This window comes from Sander vitreus, chromosome 22, assembly GCF_031162955.1.
Source record: "Sander vitreus isolate 19-12246 chromosome 22, sanVit1, whole genome shotgun sequence".
Lineage (NCBI taxonomy): Eukaryota > Metazoa > Chordata > Actinopteri > Perciformes > Percidae > Sander > Sander vitreus.
Window position 1 is genome coordinate 25940571 of NC_135876.1, and position 16078 is coordinate 25956648.

Below are 16078 nucleotides of genomic sequence, written 5' to 3' on the forward strand. Positions count from 1 at the left end.
CAGCGCTGCTTCGCTCTCTGCAGGAACCTTCTAGTTTGGACTCGATTTGTCCGGGTAATCTGACAAGGAATTTACTTGTACAGTCGTGCCTACTGTCACCCGCTTTCACACCTGGAAGCTCAGCAGTACAACCTCTGTGATGGATTGGTTGTCTAGTGCCTTGCTCAAGGGCTCCTGGGCAGTAATCATCAACCCTCCTGTTTTCGTCCCATTTTCAAAAGTTTCTATGTAAAGAATATGGGTATCTTTCAACCAAATTGCCCAAAAATAACATGGATGGTTCCATTCACTTCACACGCTGTGATTATACATCAACATACGTTCCTTGGATCTTAACTATTAGTCAAAATAATTCATCATTTCTGGGGTTTTTAACTAAAAAAATAAACTATTTACTACTACTATAAGAATTATTTATGACCATGAATTCTAGAAATTAGAATGAAGTTGGCTAAGAAGATGTAATGCAGAATCGGGTTATCATTTTTAACTTTATGCTTTATAAAACAACTTTTTTTTTAGGAAAACGGACCCTAACATGTGCAACACAAGGGCTTAAAGAAGAGCCTCTGTCAGTCAAGTTGCACGGGACGTGTATGAATGTATTAAAAAAGCAACAAAAACATCGAAAAAAGTGTGCAGTGTGTTTAAAAATAAAAAAACATCTGCTGGGTCTTAAAGTCTAAAATTTCAAATCCATATTTTAGGCCTTAAAAAGTCTTAAATGTGTAGTATTGTGTTCTAGGTCTTAACATTGTTTAAACAGGTCTTCATTTTCCTACGTCCATGTAACGCTACCTCTATTGCTCTTTAAAAAAAAAAAGAAATGGCTACGGCTATGGCTGGATACTTGGCTTGAAAAAAACTATTTAGGGCTTAGTTGATGTTGTGATAAAGGTCTTAAATATCATTCATAATCTTAAAGTCTTACATTTGACTTGGTGAAACCTGCAGAAACTCTAAACAAGCAATACATACAGAAACAAATAACACTTACCTACATACATAGATATTTAACATTAAAGTGCTCATATCATGATCATTTTCAGGTTCATAATTGTATTTAGAGGTTGTATCAGAATAGGTTTACATGGTTTAATTTTCAGAAAACACCATATTTTTGTTGTACTGCTCATTGCTGCAGCTCCTCTTTTCACCCTGTGTGTTGAGCTCTCTGTTTTAGCTACAGAGTGAGACCTCTCACTGCTGGAACATCTTTGTTGGCAGTCGCACATGCTCAGTGGCTAGGTAAGGACTACTAGCCAGTCAGAAGCAGAGTATGAGGGCGTGTCCTGACAGTACCTAGGTAAGGACTACTAGCCAGTCAGAAGCAGAGTATGAGGGCGTGTCCTGACAGTACCTAGGTAAGGACTACTAGCCAGTCAGAAGCAGAGTATGAGGCGTGCCCTGACAGTACCTAGGTAAGGACTACTAGCCAGTCAGAAGCAGAGTATGAGGGCGTGCCCTGACAGTACCTAGGTAAGGACTACTAGCCAGTCAGAAGCAGAGTATGAGGGCGTGTCCTGACAGTACCTAGGTAAGGACTACTAGCCAGTCAGAAGCAGAGTATGAGGGCGTGCCCTGACAGTACCTAGGTAAGGACTACTAGCCAGTCAGAAGCAGAGTATGAGGGTGTGCCATGCTAGCAGCTAGGCGAGCATTATAACGTGTGTTCCAAAGTGACCACGTTTGTCTCTGAAGTAAAGGCTGGACTACAATAGAGCTGTTTGGAGCAGTTTGTGAACAGTGTTTTCTGTTGGAGATGGTAAGCCCCTTTGGGGGGGACTTTGGGCTTTTTCACTTTGTAAACCTATAACGTGCACAAAAAAAGATAGACAACACGATAAAGGAAAGGAAAAAAGCCAAAAAGCACAATATGAGCACTTTGAGAAAGAGAAAAAGAGGCTGTGTGGTTAGTGCAATATGTAGAGGGATGTGCAAAAAGTTCAAAAAGCAAAGGATATACATTGTGTTCATTAGAAAAAACGTTTTTTTTCACCCAACGTTATAGATTTTAAAGCCGTAATTGCAATATAGCAATACTATGAAACGTGATATTTTTGCTAAAGGTTATCCACCGCTAGAATCTCATACTGGCTCATGCCTAATTTGTTGTAAAATGCCAAACAGATTGCAGGTTAATACAGTTTCTGTGCGTTCACAAATCATCTTGACTACATGGCGTTTGTATTTCGCCGCTGGGACAAGAATTCTAGCTATGCACCAAGGAGCACAGTAGTTGAAGCTCTTCCCCCGAGGGCGAACAAATCAGCCTTTTTATTTATTTTTTATGTGGGTTTCACCTGCATGCTGGTTCATAATTCACCCGGCGGAGAAAGAGACGCGTAACCACACACGGGAGCTGATATAACTGATACCGGGGCTGTTCACGTGCCCACTGTGGGAACCTGTGGTTGACCACAGCGCGCACATTTTGGATTTATTAATGAACGCTTCAACAAGTTTGGGGAAAAAACTTCAGCGCATTGCACGTTGGTGTGGCGAGGCTCAGCGCGTCAGTCTGCAGATCAGAATCAGCTTTATTGCCCAGGTTTGTGTAAACAAACGAGGAATGTGACTCCGGTTAATCTTTGCTCTCAAAGTAGAACACTCACTTAACATGTATATCACATATAAAAAACAAAAAGGACAGTAAGAAATATAACAAAATACTGTTAAGTATACAGCGTAACGATACAATAGAATTTACAATTTTACAAAAAATATACAATAACATTTGAAGAGAGGGAAGGAATAGTGCAATAACAGTATAGTCTGAGATGTAAGATGTAAATATAAATGTAGTACAAGGCAGTTCAGTGCAATGGTTATATATGAATGACAATATTGCAATTCTAAGATGTGTAAGATCTGCTTGGCTCTACAGTGTTGTTATTGGGATTAGAAGTTATTTTTTATTTTTGTCGCTAATCTTTGGTCCGAACTGGGCTTAAGTGTTTGGATTCACTTCCGGTGTCATTTCGAGTGAGGTTGGGAGTAGATGAGCGGAGGAGTGCTTCCCACAAATGTAGACGCACCCTGGCGGCAGCAGATGTAATCTGCAGCCAGGGTCCGTCTAGCAACTCTCCGTTGGCTCGCGAGCTGGAAAAACCAAACTCTGGCCGGGCCAATCACATTGTGAATAGAGTCGGTGGGCGGGGCTTGTAGCTTCTGCTGCTGCTGGGAACATCGGTCTTCTGGAAGACTTGGAGTTGAGCTTTTCTTTGACAAAAGAACAAAGAACGGCCCTGAAGTCATTCTTAAAAAAGGAAGATGTGTTCGGAGTTTTGCCGACCGGATACGGCCAAACGTTTAATCTATGGACTAGCTCCGCTACCTTCTTCGTTGCTCTGGTTGGTTGTAGAGCTATCCTATCGCGTGCAGAGGGAATTTGAAAGGCAACCCTTTATCCCGCCCCTTGGATTGAGCCCAGCCAATGGGGAGTTCCCAGACCCAACATCTGGATGTGGGTCTGGCTTGGCAGGCTACTTCCCCCAACTATTCAGACAATATATCGTTTTTTTTTTTGTTTTTTTTATCGTCATCGCGATATCAACTCGTGCAATAAACACATCGCGAAAGACAGGTTTTTTTTTTTTTTTTTGTGTTAGCTGAAAGAAAATATCAGTAGAAAACTCTTCAACCGCACTTTAAAGTGTAACTGTCATTCCTTTTTTAGCGTTGCCTTTTTATATTCAATTTAACATTCAATTAGTTCAATAAAAGAAAGTCATAAATGATTTCCTTTCAGCAGTTTGTTGTGTTTTAACAGAATAGCGGAAGTACACTTTAATATCTGTTTATGCATCGCGTATTTTCCTCATATCGTGCTGCCCCAGGTTGGGAGTAGATGATTGAACGAGTGCTATTCTGACAACTTAATGACACTTGATTTCTGACTCTTTATAAATCAATGATGATATGAGACTAAATATTCTCTCAGTGTAAACCACTACAGTGAAACAGCACCACAGAGTACAGCCTCTGAAATGAGCAGAGAGTAAAATATTTACCACTATAATCTTCATGAAGGTAGGATTTATCTGAGGGGCTAGCCTGCATGCGTCTCAGCCAGGTGTACCTAATAAAATGTAACAACTGACACCGCGGCTCCTTGCAGGCCTGCACCATCACTGTCAATCTCAGAAACGGCACAGAAGGTTAAATGCAGAACTTCACTGAGTCATAGAAACTGGTTTATGATTGGCTGCTCCGCTCTTCATCTGTATTCTTCACAACATGGACATTATGTTTATTGCTTTTACACTCTGAAATATGTCATAGATAGACATTGATAGACTGTAATCAGAGTTATATCGTGAGGATATGTGCAGGTCTTGAGCTGCTCTGGGATTATAATCATACGGGGTATTACTCAGTTTGAAAACGGGCCAAGCTTTTTATTGCAGCAAGTAAAAAAAAAAACATTTTTATGGACGTGATATCTATCCTTAAGACTTGATTGTGTGTTGTATTGTAATTATAGTTTGAATAATTTGACCGCAAGTAGCATGAAAACCGCTTCAGTCTTCAACGTGGCATCTTAAAGATGAATTGAAAACTATTTTGACAGTAGGGCTGCACGATATGAGGACAATATCTAATCGCGTTTATTTTGACTGATATTGCGGTATGATTCACGGTATTTAGTGTCATTATTCTCATTTTCATTGAAAAATATAAATTGGGGCGCCTGGTTAGCTCACCTTGTCCTTGTCGCAGATGGCGGGTTCGGACCCGCGGCCCATTTGCTGAATGTCATCCCCCTCTCTCTGTCTGTACTCTAAATAAAGGCAATTAAAAGCCACGAAAAAAAAATTATTTTTTTTCCATTAGTCCTATAGGATTTTGTAGGCTGGGACGTCTCTGCAGCACCACAATACTTAATTTAAGGCTGCACAATATACCGTTTTGTAAATTTTTTTTTATCGTCAGCGCAATGTCAACTGGCGCAATAAACATTGCTCAAGGCTGCAGCGTATGGCTGCAGCGTATGGCTCAAGGCTGCAGCGTATGGCTCAAGAGCGTATGGCTCAAGAGCGTATGGCTCAAGAGCGTATGGCTCAAGGCTGCAGCGTATGGCTCAAGAGCGTATGGCTCAAGGCTGCAGCGTATGGCTGCAGCGTATGGCTCAAGGCTGCAGCGTATGGCTCAAGGCTGCAGCGTATGGCTCAAGGCTGCAGCGTATGGCTCAAGGCTGCAGCGTAGCTCAAGGCTGCAGCGCATGGCTCAAGGCAGCAGCGCGTGGCTCAAGGCTGCAGCGTGTAGGCTCAAGGCTGCAGCGTGTGGCTCAAGGCTGCAGCGCAGGGGCTCAAGGCTGCAGCGTATGGCTCAAGGCTGCAGCGTATGGCTCAGAGATTTGTTTGCTGAAAGAAAATATCGGTAGAAAACTGCACTTCATTCTTTTTTGTGGTGTTTTTATATTCAATTAAATGTTCAGTTTGTTCAGTACAAGAATGTTAGGAATGATTTCCTTTCATTTGTTTTAAATTCCATAAGCAATTTTTGTATTTAAGCAGAATACTGAAAGGAGCAGAAAGGCAAAACTGAGTTCACTTTAGTATCTGTTTATTTATCGCAAGTAATATTGTTATCGCGATATCGATAACGTTATCGCATATTTTCCTCATATGGTGCAGCCCTAACTTAATTCAGAGTGGTTTGACACATCGGTGGCCTTAATTGTGCAGCTCTATTTGACAGACATAAAATTCTAAGTGTGTGTGTGTGTGTGTGTGTGTGTGTGTGTGTGTCTGTCAGCAGCTGAAGAAGTCTGTGGATACTGGCAGTATTATTAGTGTTGGTGCAGGTTTGTTCTATAAATATAGAAAAGTATAACCAAGGGTGGTAGTGAGGTGTTGATAACTGGAAATAGACAACACTCTGCCTCCGTGTGCATTCCTCTACTTTATTTAGATGACGTTTCAGCCCTCAGGCCTTCTTCACAATCAAGAGTCCAGCTTGTTCTACCAACGACATGCTGAACATAGAAACCTTCAGTGGGCTGTGACAGACATTCATTCATTCATTCATTCATGTACCTGTTTTATTTATATAAAATCCCTGGATTTCACGATACCAATAATATCACGATACATACTTGGTATGTATGTATAGATAGATACTTAGAAATCTTTGAAGGCTGGGTGCTGGATCCTAAAAGTGAATAATGAAAACAAAGAAGCAAAAAAACTCTGAAAAAGCGCCAAAACATTGAAAAAAATAGTCGGAAAAAGCTACAACAGATTTGAGAAAAACGCACAACCTTCGAGGAGCCGTGAAGCGGCGATGCTGGGAGAAGGGAGATCTGTTCAGAGCGCCTTTTAATTATTCATAAAAATCACACAAAGGACAATGATATATTGCCGTATCGATATTTTGTCCCACCCATAATGTTGAGTACTTCCTGATGAAGCCGACTAATGGCGTAACTGTAATTGTACGCTATAAATTGGGGGTTTTTGGAGCATCTTTTTAGAGTGCTGGTACCTTGCTTTTCTACTTGGAACTAAATATTTCACCAGAGATACAGACCTGCCTTACTTCATTTTGTTGCCTGAAGTTTGAAGGTGAAGTCGACCTCTGCCTCGAGTGCGGCTGTCAGCCAGCGGCGAAGTAAACTTGTAGCTCTTGGTACGGCCGGGCCGTCTGTTTGATCACCGTAATGGAGAAAATGGCAGATAAGACGCCGTAAGCACCGGCTGCCATCCCCTGACACCGCGGGAGAGTGGAATGGATGGATGGACTGACACAGGAATATAAAAAGAGGGAGATACCAGAGGGCAGAGTGAAGGATGGAGCCGGAGAGACACAAACAGAGTAAATGGAAAAAGACGGATGTTGGGTACCGATAAATCAAAGGTAAAGCAAAGGGGCTGCGGCTTCTGTAGAAGAGCAAAAACATGTTGGCCTTTTTTGCTGCTTTCAAGGTTTGCTTCAGTGTTCACTTTTCTTTTGTTTGAAGGCGAGGGAATTCCCTTTAACCATTGCTAAGCCTGATGAAAAAGCTTCTTTTTTTTTTTTGTGGGTTCAACAGTAACGCTCCCATGTGCCAGAAAGCTTTAATGCCTTTTTTTCATATTCCTACAGCTATTTAAAATGCCTTGACATTTTCACCAAAGCACGATGGCGTCAGTTCTGAGACATGCCCACACACAGCTCGCTTTGCAACATGTTGCCTTTGGGTAGTGCTTAATTTTAAAGAAAGGAGGGGGGTAAAAAAAAACCAACTGATTTTAATATGTATCTAAAAGTGCAGGGATGTCTGTGTGCCTTCTGGGCCGAGGGAGGGAGGTGAGGGACGGGGACGATCATCTTCTCGCTGTAGGCCGCTGGTATCGCCGTGAGTGGAATCGTTTGGGTTTTCGAACGTCTCTTACGTTCTAAAACCAGCCTCTGGAGACTCGGTTCAGACCGCTGAAACATTTCCTGCTACGCTCTAAACCGGACTTTGGGTGTAAGTGCCTACATAAAAGCAATAGGGCAACAATTTAGCCTTTAACAAATCTTGCGCCTCCTGCGATTTGAAAATTGCAGTTGACCATATTGCGATATTGATTAAATACACAGCCCTATGAATAACCAACCTTCAATTTATTTTACCACCTTTTACTTACTTGCATCAAGTTGAACATTTTCAACTTTCGTCCTCTCTTTCTCCTTGTTGGTCAGGCTTCTTCACCCCTAGCACTCAAACTTCCTTTAATTGATAATTAAATAACTATCTCAGAAATGATTCCCTATGTGTGGCCAGGATTTAAATCAGCCAACCGTGTCTTCTCTCTAACCATCAGACTCTCTTACCCTGGAACAGGTGGAGAGCAGAAGGAGATTCAGGTGTCGAAGCAGGAAGCAAAGCTGCTCATCCAAGACTTTGACCCCTCTAAAGAATACAACTTTAAGATCATTGCTGTCAGTGGAGGACAGCAGAGCAAACCTCTCCAGGCCAAACATGAAGGTAAGAGACGTTCACTCGTTAAAGCTACAACCCACTGTAGTACGACTCCCCCGATGACGTCATGATGGTGTTAGATTGATGCGTCCAGAAAGGCTCAGGCTGTCTTCAGATTGGGCAGTTTTATAGAAGAAGCACCATACACGTTAAGGTTGTGTAAGTAGGGTTTAGTATGGTTTTGCTTATTTCCAATACTGGTGTTAAAACAATACTTTTAAAATGGTAAATGGCGACATTAAGGAAAGGCTTGTTTATTCCTAAGATCATATGGCCAAATTTTAAATGATTTATTTAAAATGTAAGAACAATATCTCATTTCACCAGTCAGTTGCTGTTAAACAACAAAAAGAAACACCACTAGATAGCAGAAGTGTACTTCACAACAACATTGAACGCAGCATGACCTTACGAGGAGTTGTTTCTTCAACAGTGTCTCGCAAAGAGCAGCTTGTCTCCTCTGTGTCTTTAGCTGCAGACTGTTGGACTTTAGCGTCTGTATGAAACGCACCGGGCAGAGCAGCAGCTCGAGCGCGATGACGTAGTATTAAGAGAGACAACGGTAGAGAGTAGAATAAAAGACCAAACATTTGCGTAAGTAGGCAGTTTGGGGGGGGGTTGGATGGGTCCAACAACACAATACTCTCACCCAGGAGACCGGGGTCCGGGTCCCGTTCTTGTCCCGCTTGTCACTAAAACGTACATTTTATAACCCCACCCGCCATCTTTTCCTAAACCTAACTGTCCCGTTCTTGTGTTGCGTGTCAGTTAAACGTCCGTCACGACCCAGAGCGCCAGAAGGTCCCCACTAAACCCATCTAAATATGACGCTAAAGGAGACTTTTTGCGTCACCAAGCGTCGCTTTTTGAGGCGATGGGAGTGAGAATGTGTTGGAAATACGTGTCATACGTTAGACCGTTTAGCTGTCAGCATTTAAACCGTGTTTAACCCAGCTACTAGCTAACGGTATGCTAACGTTACCTGCTCTCAGGTGTAATGTAAACTAGCGTCATGTGCAGCGATGCTTCTGTTCCCCCTAACGTCCGTTTCGGAGCATCAGAGGGCAGCGCGGGCATTTTAAGTGGCACCGAAATGAGGCACCGAAGTCCGTGTTGCTATTCGGTCCGGTAGATACCGGTCGCTTGGTACCATATTGGCTCCGGGTTTCGGTACCCAACCCTATGTATAAGTACGATATACTGATATAAAAGGTGGCAGTCACATTAAATCACCAATGACAGAATACTGCTGATGGTCTGATCTCGATGTGACCGTGAGCCTGCATTTCTGGCTCCAATCAGTGATGTCACAGCGGGTGTTTTCCATCAGCTGTGACTGGCAGAATACCTGCTGTGACATCACTGATTGGGGTGGGGCTAAAGCCCAATATACCTGGTGGTTTGAACCTGAAGAGCAACACAGTAATTCTGTGTCATTTAGTGTTGGAGTTGGGGCTGGATCCGAATATTCAGAAATATTTGCTTTTCAACCTTTTTCAAACAGGACATTATTATTATTATTATGCATCATGTCAGGGTGAAAAAGCCCTTTGATCCAACAACTTACAATATCATGCTGCTCTTCACAACTAAAGAAACTGCATAATATCACAGTATCTCGATCGCGTGATCTCGCGTGCTGACAAATGCTTTGTTGTTGTTGCACCACTGAATGAGAAACACTTTTGTAGCAGCAAATTGAAATGTAAATGTGGGTAATGATGTGTGACATTTAAGCAACTTAAAATCATTGCTGCCGCTGTTTATTTTTTGTGGCGGCATTCGATTTCAGAAACTCTCCAACGGCAGTCAAGCTAAATGAATAGCCGCTCTTAAAGTTTGGGTTCAACTGAGTGACTGATTTTGGGTTATTTTAGGCCTTTATTTTTATAGGGCAGCTGAAGACATGAAAGGGGAGAGAGAGGGGGGAATGACATGCAGCAAAGGGCCGCAGGTCGGGGTCGAACCAGCGGCCGCTGCGTCGAGGAGTAAACCTCTATATATGGGCGCGCGCTCTATCTCTCGTAGACATGCATCCCGTCCAGGTTTCTGTGTCGCTAGCGTTCATTAATGTAGATTCTTGCACCAATGTGTTGTTTCTTCCAGCTCAATCGGGCGTCGAGATGGTTGAGTCTCAGAGGGGACGAGACAGCGGTGTCGCCGAGGAAACCAACGAGATCTCAGAAGGTAAGTACCGCGGCAAGGAAGCCAGGTGAAGAGAGACACTGAAACGGGAAATGATTGACGCGTCTTGTCTGCTGGGAGAGTCTCCCGTCGTCTGGTGTCAAGACTTTCTCTGTGTAAGAAGAGCAGGAGATTGTCTTTGAAATGCCATGTCAGGAAGACAACCTGTCATTCTAGAAGAACAATCACGAAAGGGCGGGGGGGGGGGGCAAGAAAAGTGTCCTGCAACCACGATCGAGTTTTTCACCACAAATTGGAAAAGACTGAGATGCACCACGTTCTCTCTTCTCGGCTCAGTTTTCCAGAATGCAGGCGGCTTTTTCTTTTAGTGAAGAAAAAGTTGTAAAAGGATTGCTCCAACACTGACACGTCGTGTTTCTTTTCGCTTTTTTTTTTTTATACCCTGACCTGACTCCTTCAGAGTTTGAGTGAAGGAAAAAAAAAGTTAGACAAAAGCAGGTAAGTGGAAGCTGAAGAGGCCTCAGACTTTTTCTCCCAAACGTCTGATTTCACTCCCGGGGGTGTGGAACGAGTTTAGTTCGCCCTGTAAATCAAAGACATTTTCCCCCACTAGTTCTGTCCGTCCTTTTGGAAACGAAGCCATTTCGTGATGTTTTATGATTACTGTCCTCACTCATTTAAAGAAGGAAGAACGAAGGAGCAAGCCACACATGTAATTGTCCTGCATTCACACCGCGATTACCATCCAGCCTCATTCCCGAGTAAATTGGAGAGAAAGGAAATGAAACGAAAACAGAGAGCCTGCAACAAACGGGAAATGAATCGAGAGAAGAGTGTGGCAAACGAGCCTATTTTGATGTTGAAGGTGATTGTAAGCGCCCCGTGCTGCTGTGCACAATCAGGCACTGGGGGAAAAGGGGAAACAAATGGGTAAGCCTAAAACTCTGAACTGTGTCTCTTTCATACAGAAGCACTGGACTCTACTTTGACGTTACAATCACGGTTTAGATTTATATCTCAACAAAATATCTCAAAGCATCACAAAAAGAATTTCAATGCTTGTTTCGTGTACCATAAAAGTGTTTTTGTTTTTTTTTATCGTGTGTGTGTTGGTGTTGTAATGGTGTGCTGATGTACAGAGGTGCTCATAAGTATATGAACCCATGCTGAAGTTGACTAAAAAGAGGAATAAAAAAATCATCTTTTGAAAATTGATCTTAATGCCTTAATTAAAAAAAAAATAGGAAAAATCCAGCCTTTAAGGACACCAGTTGTCTTTGTGAATGAATAATGTATCGTAAATAAATAATTGTTCTTCCTTTAAAATGTAATTGTAAATACAGGGGGCATAAGTCAGTACACCCCTATGTTAGATCCCCATAGAGGCAGGCAGACTTTTATTTTGAAAGGCCAGTTATTTCATGGATCCAGGATACTATGATCCTGATAATGTTCCCTTGGCCCCCACATCATCACATACCCTTCACCATACCCCCCCATCATCACATACTCTTCACCATACCCCCCCATCATCACATACTCTTCACCATACCCCCACATCATCACATACCCTTCACCATACCCCCCCATCATCACATACCCTTCACCATACCCCCCCATCATCACATACCCTTCACCATACCCCCACATCATCACATACCCTTCACCATACCCCCCCCATCATCACATACCCTTCACCATACCCCCCACATCATCACATACCCTTCACCATACCCCCCCATCATCACATACCCTTCACCATACCCCCCCATCATCACATACCCTTCACCATACCTAGAGATCGGCATGGTTGTATTTCAGTTAGCCTAATAGCTGGTTTGATTTGCATTGAGAGATGATTTTATGGAAAGTACCCCATCTAGTACCCATCTCTAGGTATGGTGAAGGGTATGTGATGATGTGGGGGTATGGTGAAGGGTATGTGATGATGTGGGGGTATGGTGAAGGGGATGTGATGATGTGGGGGGTATGGTGAAGGGTATGTGATGATGTGGGGGTATGGTGAAGGGGATGTGATGATGTGGGGGGTATGGTGAAGGGGATGTGATGATGTGGGGGTATGGTGAAGGGTATGTGATGTTTTTTATCAGGTTCATAGTATCCTGGATCCATGAAATAACTGGCCTTTCAAAATAAAAGTCTGCCTGCCTCTATGTGAATCTAACATAGGGGTGTACTGACTTATGCCCCCTGTATTTTGAGGAAGAACATTTATTTATTTACGATACATTATTCAGTCACAAAGAAAATTGGTGTCCTTTTAAAGGTTGGATTTTTCCTAATTTTCTTAATTAAGGCATTAAGATCAATTTCCAAAAGATGATTTTTTTTATTCCTCTTTTTAGTCAACTTTAATATGGGTTCATTAACTTGTGAGCACCACTGTATTCAAAGGTTTGTCCCATATTTTGTTCCCTTATGAATGAACAGAATATAGCCGTGGACAAAATATTGGAAGCATTTCTGAATAGCAGCCATGCTCTTACTTTCATTTCTGTTTGCATCAAATCCGAAAAAAGAATTCAAAAAACCTTTTCGTTGGAACATACGTGTGTTTACCTCGTCGTGTTCTTTTGTTGTTGCCAAAAACCTGATGTTGCGCCGTGTTCCTTTGCAGCTTTTGAAAATGTTTTTGTGTGAGTGGTGGTGTGTGTTTTGAAGCCTTGAAATGGAGGAATGGTGTTAATGACGGTGCAGATGGGACTTCTGGCAGACATCTCAAACCCAAATTACAGCTTGTGCTCTGAAAATTGTCACAACGGGATACAAACTTGGCAGTTTAAAGATTTTTTTGGCTGATCTAAATCTACTTTTAATTAGTGCGTCTCAATCAGCCCTGCCACGTTTAGTTTGTCCTTACCTGTCTGTAGTTACGTTTGTGTTGCAGCTTGCTTAGATTTGTGTGTTTGTCTCTTAAATCAGAAGGTGAGAGAAAGGAAAAATACTTAACATTTGCAGCAGAGATTTCTCCTCTTCTTCGCCTCATCACTTACAATGCAATAACAGGCTGACTCCTTTTTTTATATTCTTGTCTCGGCAGCACCTGACTTCGCCAGGAGAGGTTTGGTGATTGGTATTTTCTTTCTCCTCCAGACAGCAGAAACTTTACAAACCTGTCAGGAATTTTCTCTGCCTCTAGCTGAAATTACTCTTGGTCTAACTTAACTCTGAAGTCCTAGGGGTCATTTTTAAACCTGTCTGAGGTTTTCATGCAATTACTGATTTTTCTCACGTGGTATCGAGCCGTGTAACCAACCGGTTCTCACTCCCAACTTGTGAAATAAGTAAGGTGAGGAAGTATAAGAGCACCAAATGTCCTGAACGCAGCATGAGATTACGAGGTGCAATTGTACGCACCATTAAGTCCCGTCGGTGTTGTTACTCAGACAACTCCGACTCCAACAGTGTCTTGCAAAGAGCAACTCGTCTCCTCTGTGTCTTTAGCTGCAGAAGGTTGGACTTTAGCATCTGGGGGGGGAGGGCTTGTTTGTGCGATAGACTACAGACTCTGTGCTACATTTAACAATTATTTATTAAACACTAAATATTACATTTTAATAATATATAATTAATAAATGATATCTATCTGTATCTGCGTATGTGGCTATCTGCCACATGGTAAATGTTTGTACCAAAATAGTTCTGTTTTTCAGTCTTCATTTTGGCGAAGGTGCAGCTACTTTCTTCTGTTCCTCTGCTGTCTGTATGTCGGAGCTTCACGGGGGCGGGCGGACACACACACTGGCGCACACACCAGACGCCAGCCACCACGTCACTGCTGTTTCCTGATAGCTATCGTTTACCTCAGGCTAATTAATTAGCTAGTAAGTGGCGATTTTTGGCTGCCAGCCTTCCAAAAGATAGAACAATGAAATGTTAACTGATCATTAACCATTGACCGACGAGCAGGAAACAGAGTCTCAGTTCACCTATGCGGGAGGCTCTGACACATTTTCCGCACTCCGTGTCCGCGGACAGCTGTAGGCTTGTACCGGTTAATGCATGTAGCCACTTTAGTGAAAACGCTTGCGAGACTGACACAAGTCCACAGCAGTTTATGTCCGAGCCTGTCTCCATGGCCTCCACCTGCAGGTTTTCAACTGTGTGGTTTGGAATGAAAGGGAGAAAACGGGACAGAGTAACACAACGGATATCGCTCATATACATTTTTTATTTATTTTTCGACGACGACGTAGTTAAGGCGGCAGGCGTGTGTTGCTTAGGCGGCCGCCTTAGCGGCAAAGTGCTGGGTGAAACCCTGGATGCATTCTGAGATAAGAGAAAAAAACACTTGGGTTGTTCACATTTCTTTAAACCAATCACAACGGTCTTGGGCGGCGCTAAGCTCCAAATAGTCTCCTGAACAGTCTCAGGAAGGAACTTGTTTTGGTGGAACATTTGCACCCCGCATAAGAAAACGCCACATATAATATTACATGAAGTTAACTGTTGACACAATACAGTAACGTGAGCTATTTAAATTAGCTGGATACATAATTAAAACTCATTAGCTCTTACCAGTGTGTCTCCGTGTGTACTTCGTCCACAGCAATCCAACCAATCAGTCCCAAAACGTCCCAGTTAGAGAGGAAATGCCCTAAACACATTCTTTGTAAATCTTTAGAATCATTCCCCGAAAGAACCAAGCAGGCCTGTCTTGTTGCACCGTCCAAATATTCTTCTAAACTTGCTATTTTCAGCGTGTAGCTCACTAGCTCGAAGTTTGTTGTTGTTTGCCGAAGAGAACAGAGTTTGAGAACGGCAACACACGGAGAGAGCGGAAGGGGAGGAGCAAAGCCTGACGGTGGCTGTCAGACTTTATCCTGGAAATGTATTTCCGTTGATCAGACTAGCTGTCACCAGGTCCGTGAATGACCCTCGATAACTTTAGACACAAAACCCTTAAGAGATATTTTGGGATGCATGAACATTTTGAAAAGTAAACGCAGTATTCAGGTTTTATGATATATTTTTTTATTTTTTTCCCCCCCATGATTCAGAATATTGTTCTTTAGGATGTGTTTTGTAACTTAAATTGGTTAAACCCACTGACTGGGTAGCCTGGATGCCAGCCGAACTTAGCCCCGCCCACAACATTTGAGGTCGGGAAGTTCGGTCTGGACTTGATCCGTCGTGGAGCAACTATGCTCCAACCAGAGCTGTTTGGACCAATCAAATTGCCAGGGCGGGCTTTATACGATGATGGACAGATGATCAACAGTAACGTAATCAACGACGTCACCAAAGAGAGAGAAGATATCGACGGCGCATTCATTTTAAAAGAGGAACAGAGAACCGCGATCAAGGCATTTGTCGATGTTTTTGCCGTCCTTCCTACGGGATTCAACAAAAGTTCAACATGCGTCACATACTCTGTTGCTCTGATTGGTTGTAGGTCTATCCGTTGCTCTGATTGGTTGTAGGTCTATCCAATTGAGTGCAGAGGCATTTCTTTCCTGGTTGGGTTGAAACCCGCCCCATAATCTGCAGCCCAGTGGAGCAGCATCAGACTCAGATTCTGACTAGAATCTGAGTATGATGACGTCAGGCTACTTACTGGGTGCTATCCATTTCAAATGCTGCCTTGCTTGGACGGATTGTAGTGTTTTTTTTCTAATGAAGATAGCCAATCAGGAGCAAGTCCATTGGTGATGCATTTTTTGGAGCTTGTTTGCAGCGGCCTTGAAAAAAAGGAAAATATTTTTCAAATTCAATAGCTTGATGATTAAATGCACTGTAGAAGAAATGTAATTACAAACATTTCTGGATTGTAATTTTATGCCTTCATGTGTACAGAAATAGGGGCGCGTTATTGAAACATAGGAGCCTTTTGAGGCGTGATAAATAAACAGAATGGAGGACAGCTGCGTCTTTACGGATGTTCAAGAGTGATACTTAGAAATGAGACAGATCTGATGTCAGCCATTTCTCCGCCAGGGCACTTATGGCTCGACTGATGTT

The 16078-nt window shown here is 42.7% G+C and overlaps 1 protein-coding gene across 7 annotated transcripts in view; it reads left to right on the forward strand.

The window, feature by feature from the left end:
* The window catches only part of LOC144537385 (collagen alpha-1(XIV) chain-like), a 223784-nt gene that overhangs the window by 17682 nt on the left and 190024 nt on the right, over window positions 1-16078 (forward strand). For 5 of the 7 annotated variants that reach the window (XM_078281063.1, XM_078281065.1, XM_078281064.1 and 2 more), the window contains exons 4-5: window positions 7814-7957; window positions 10058-10138. The exons of the other annotated variants lie outside the window; for them this stretch is intronic. In XM_078281063.1, coding sequence (XP_078137189.1) covers window positions 7814-7957; window positions 10058-10138 — 225 coding nt within the window. The remainder of the gene's footprint in view (window positions 1-7813; window positions 7958-10057; window positions 10139-16078) is intronic. 7 annotated transcript variants of the gene reach the window in all.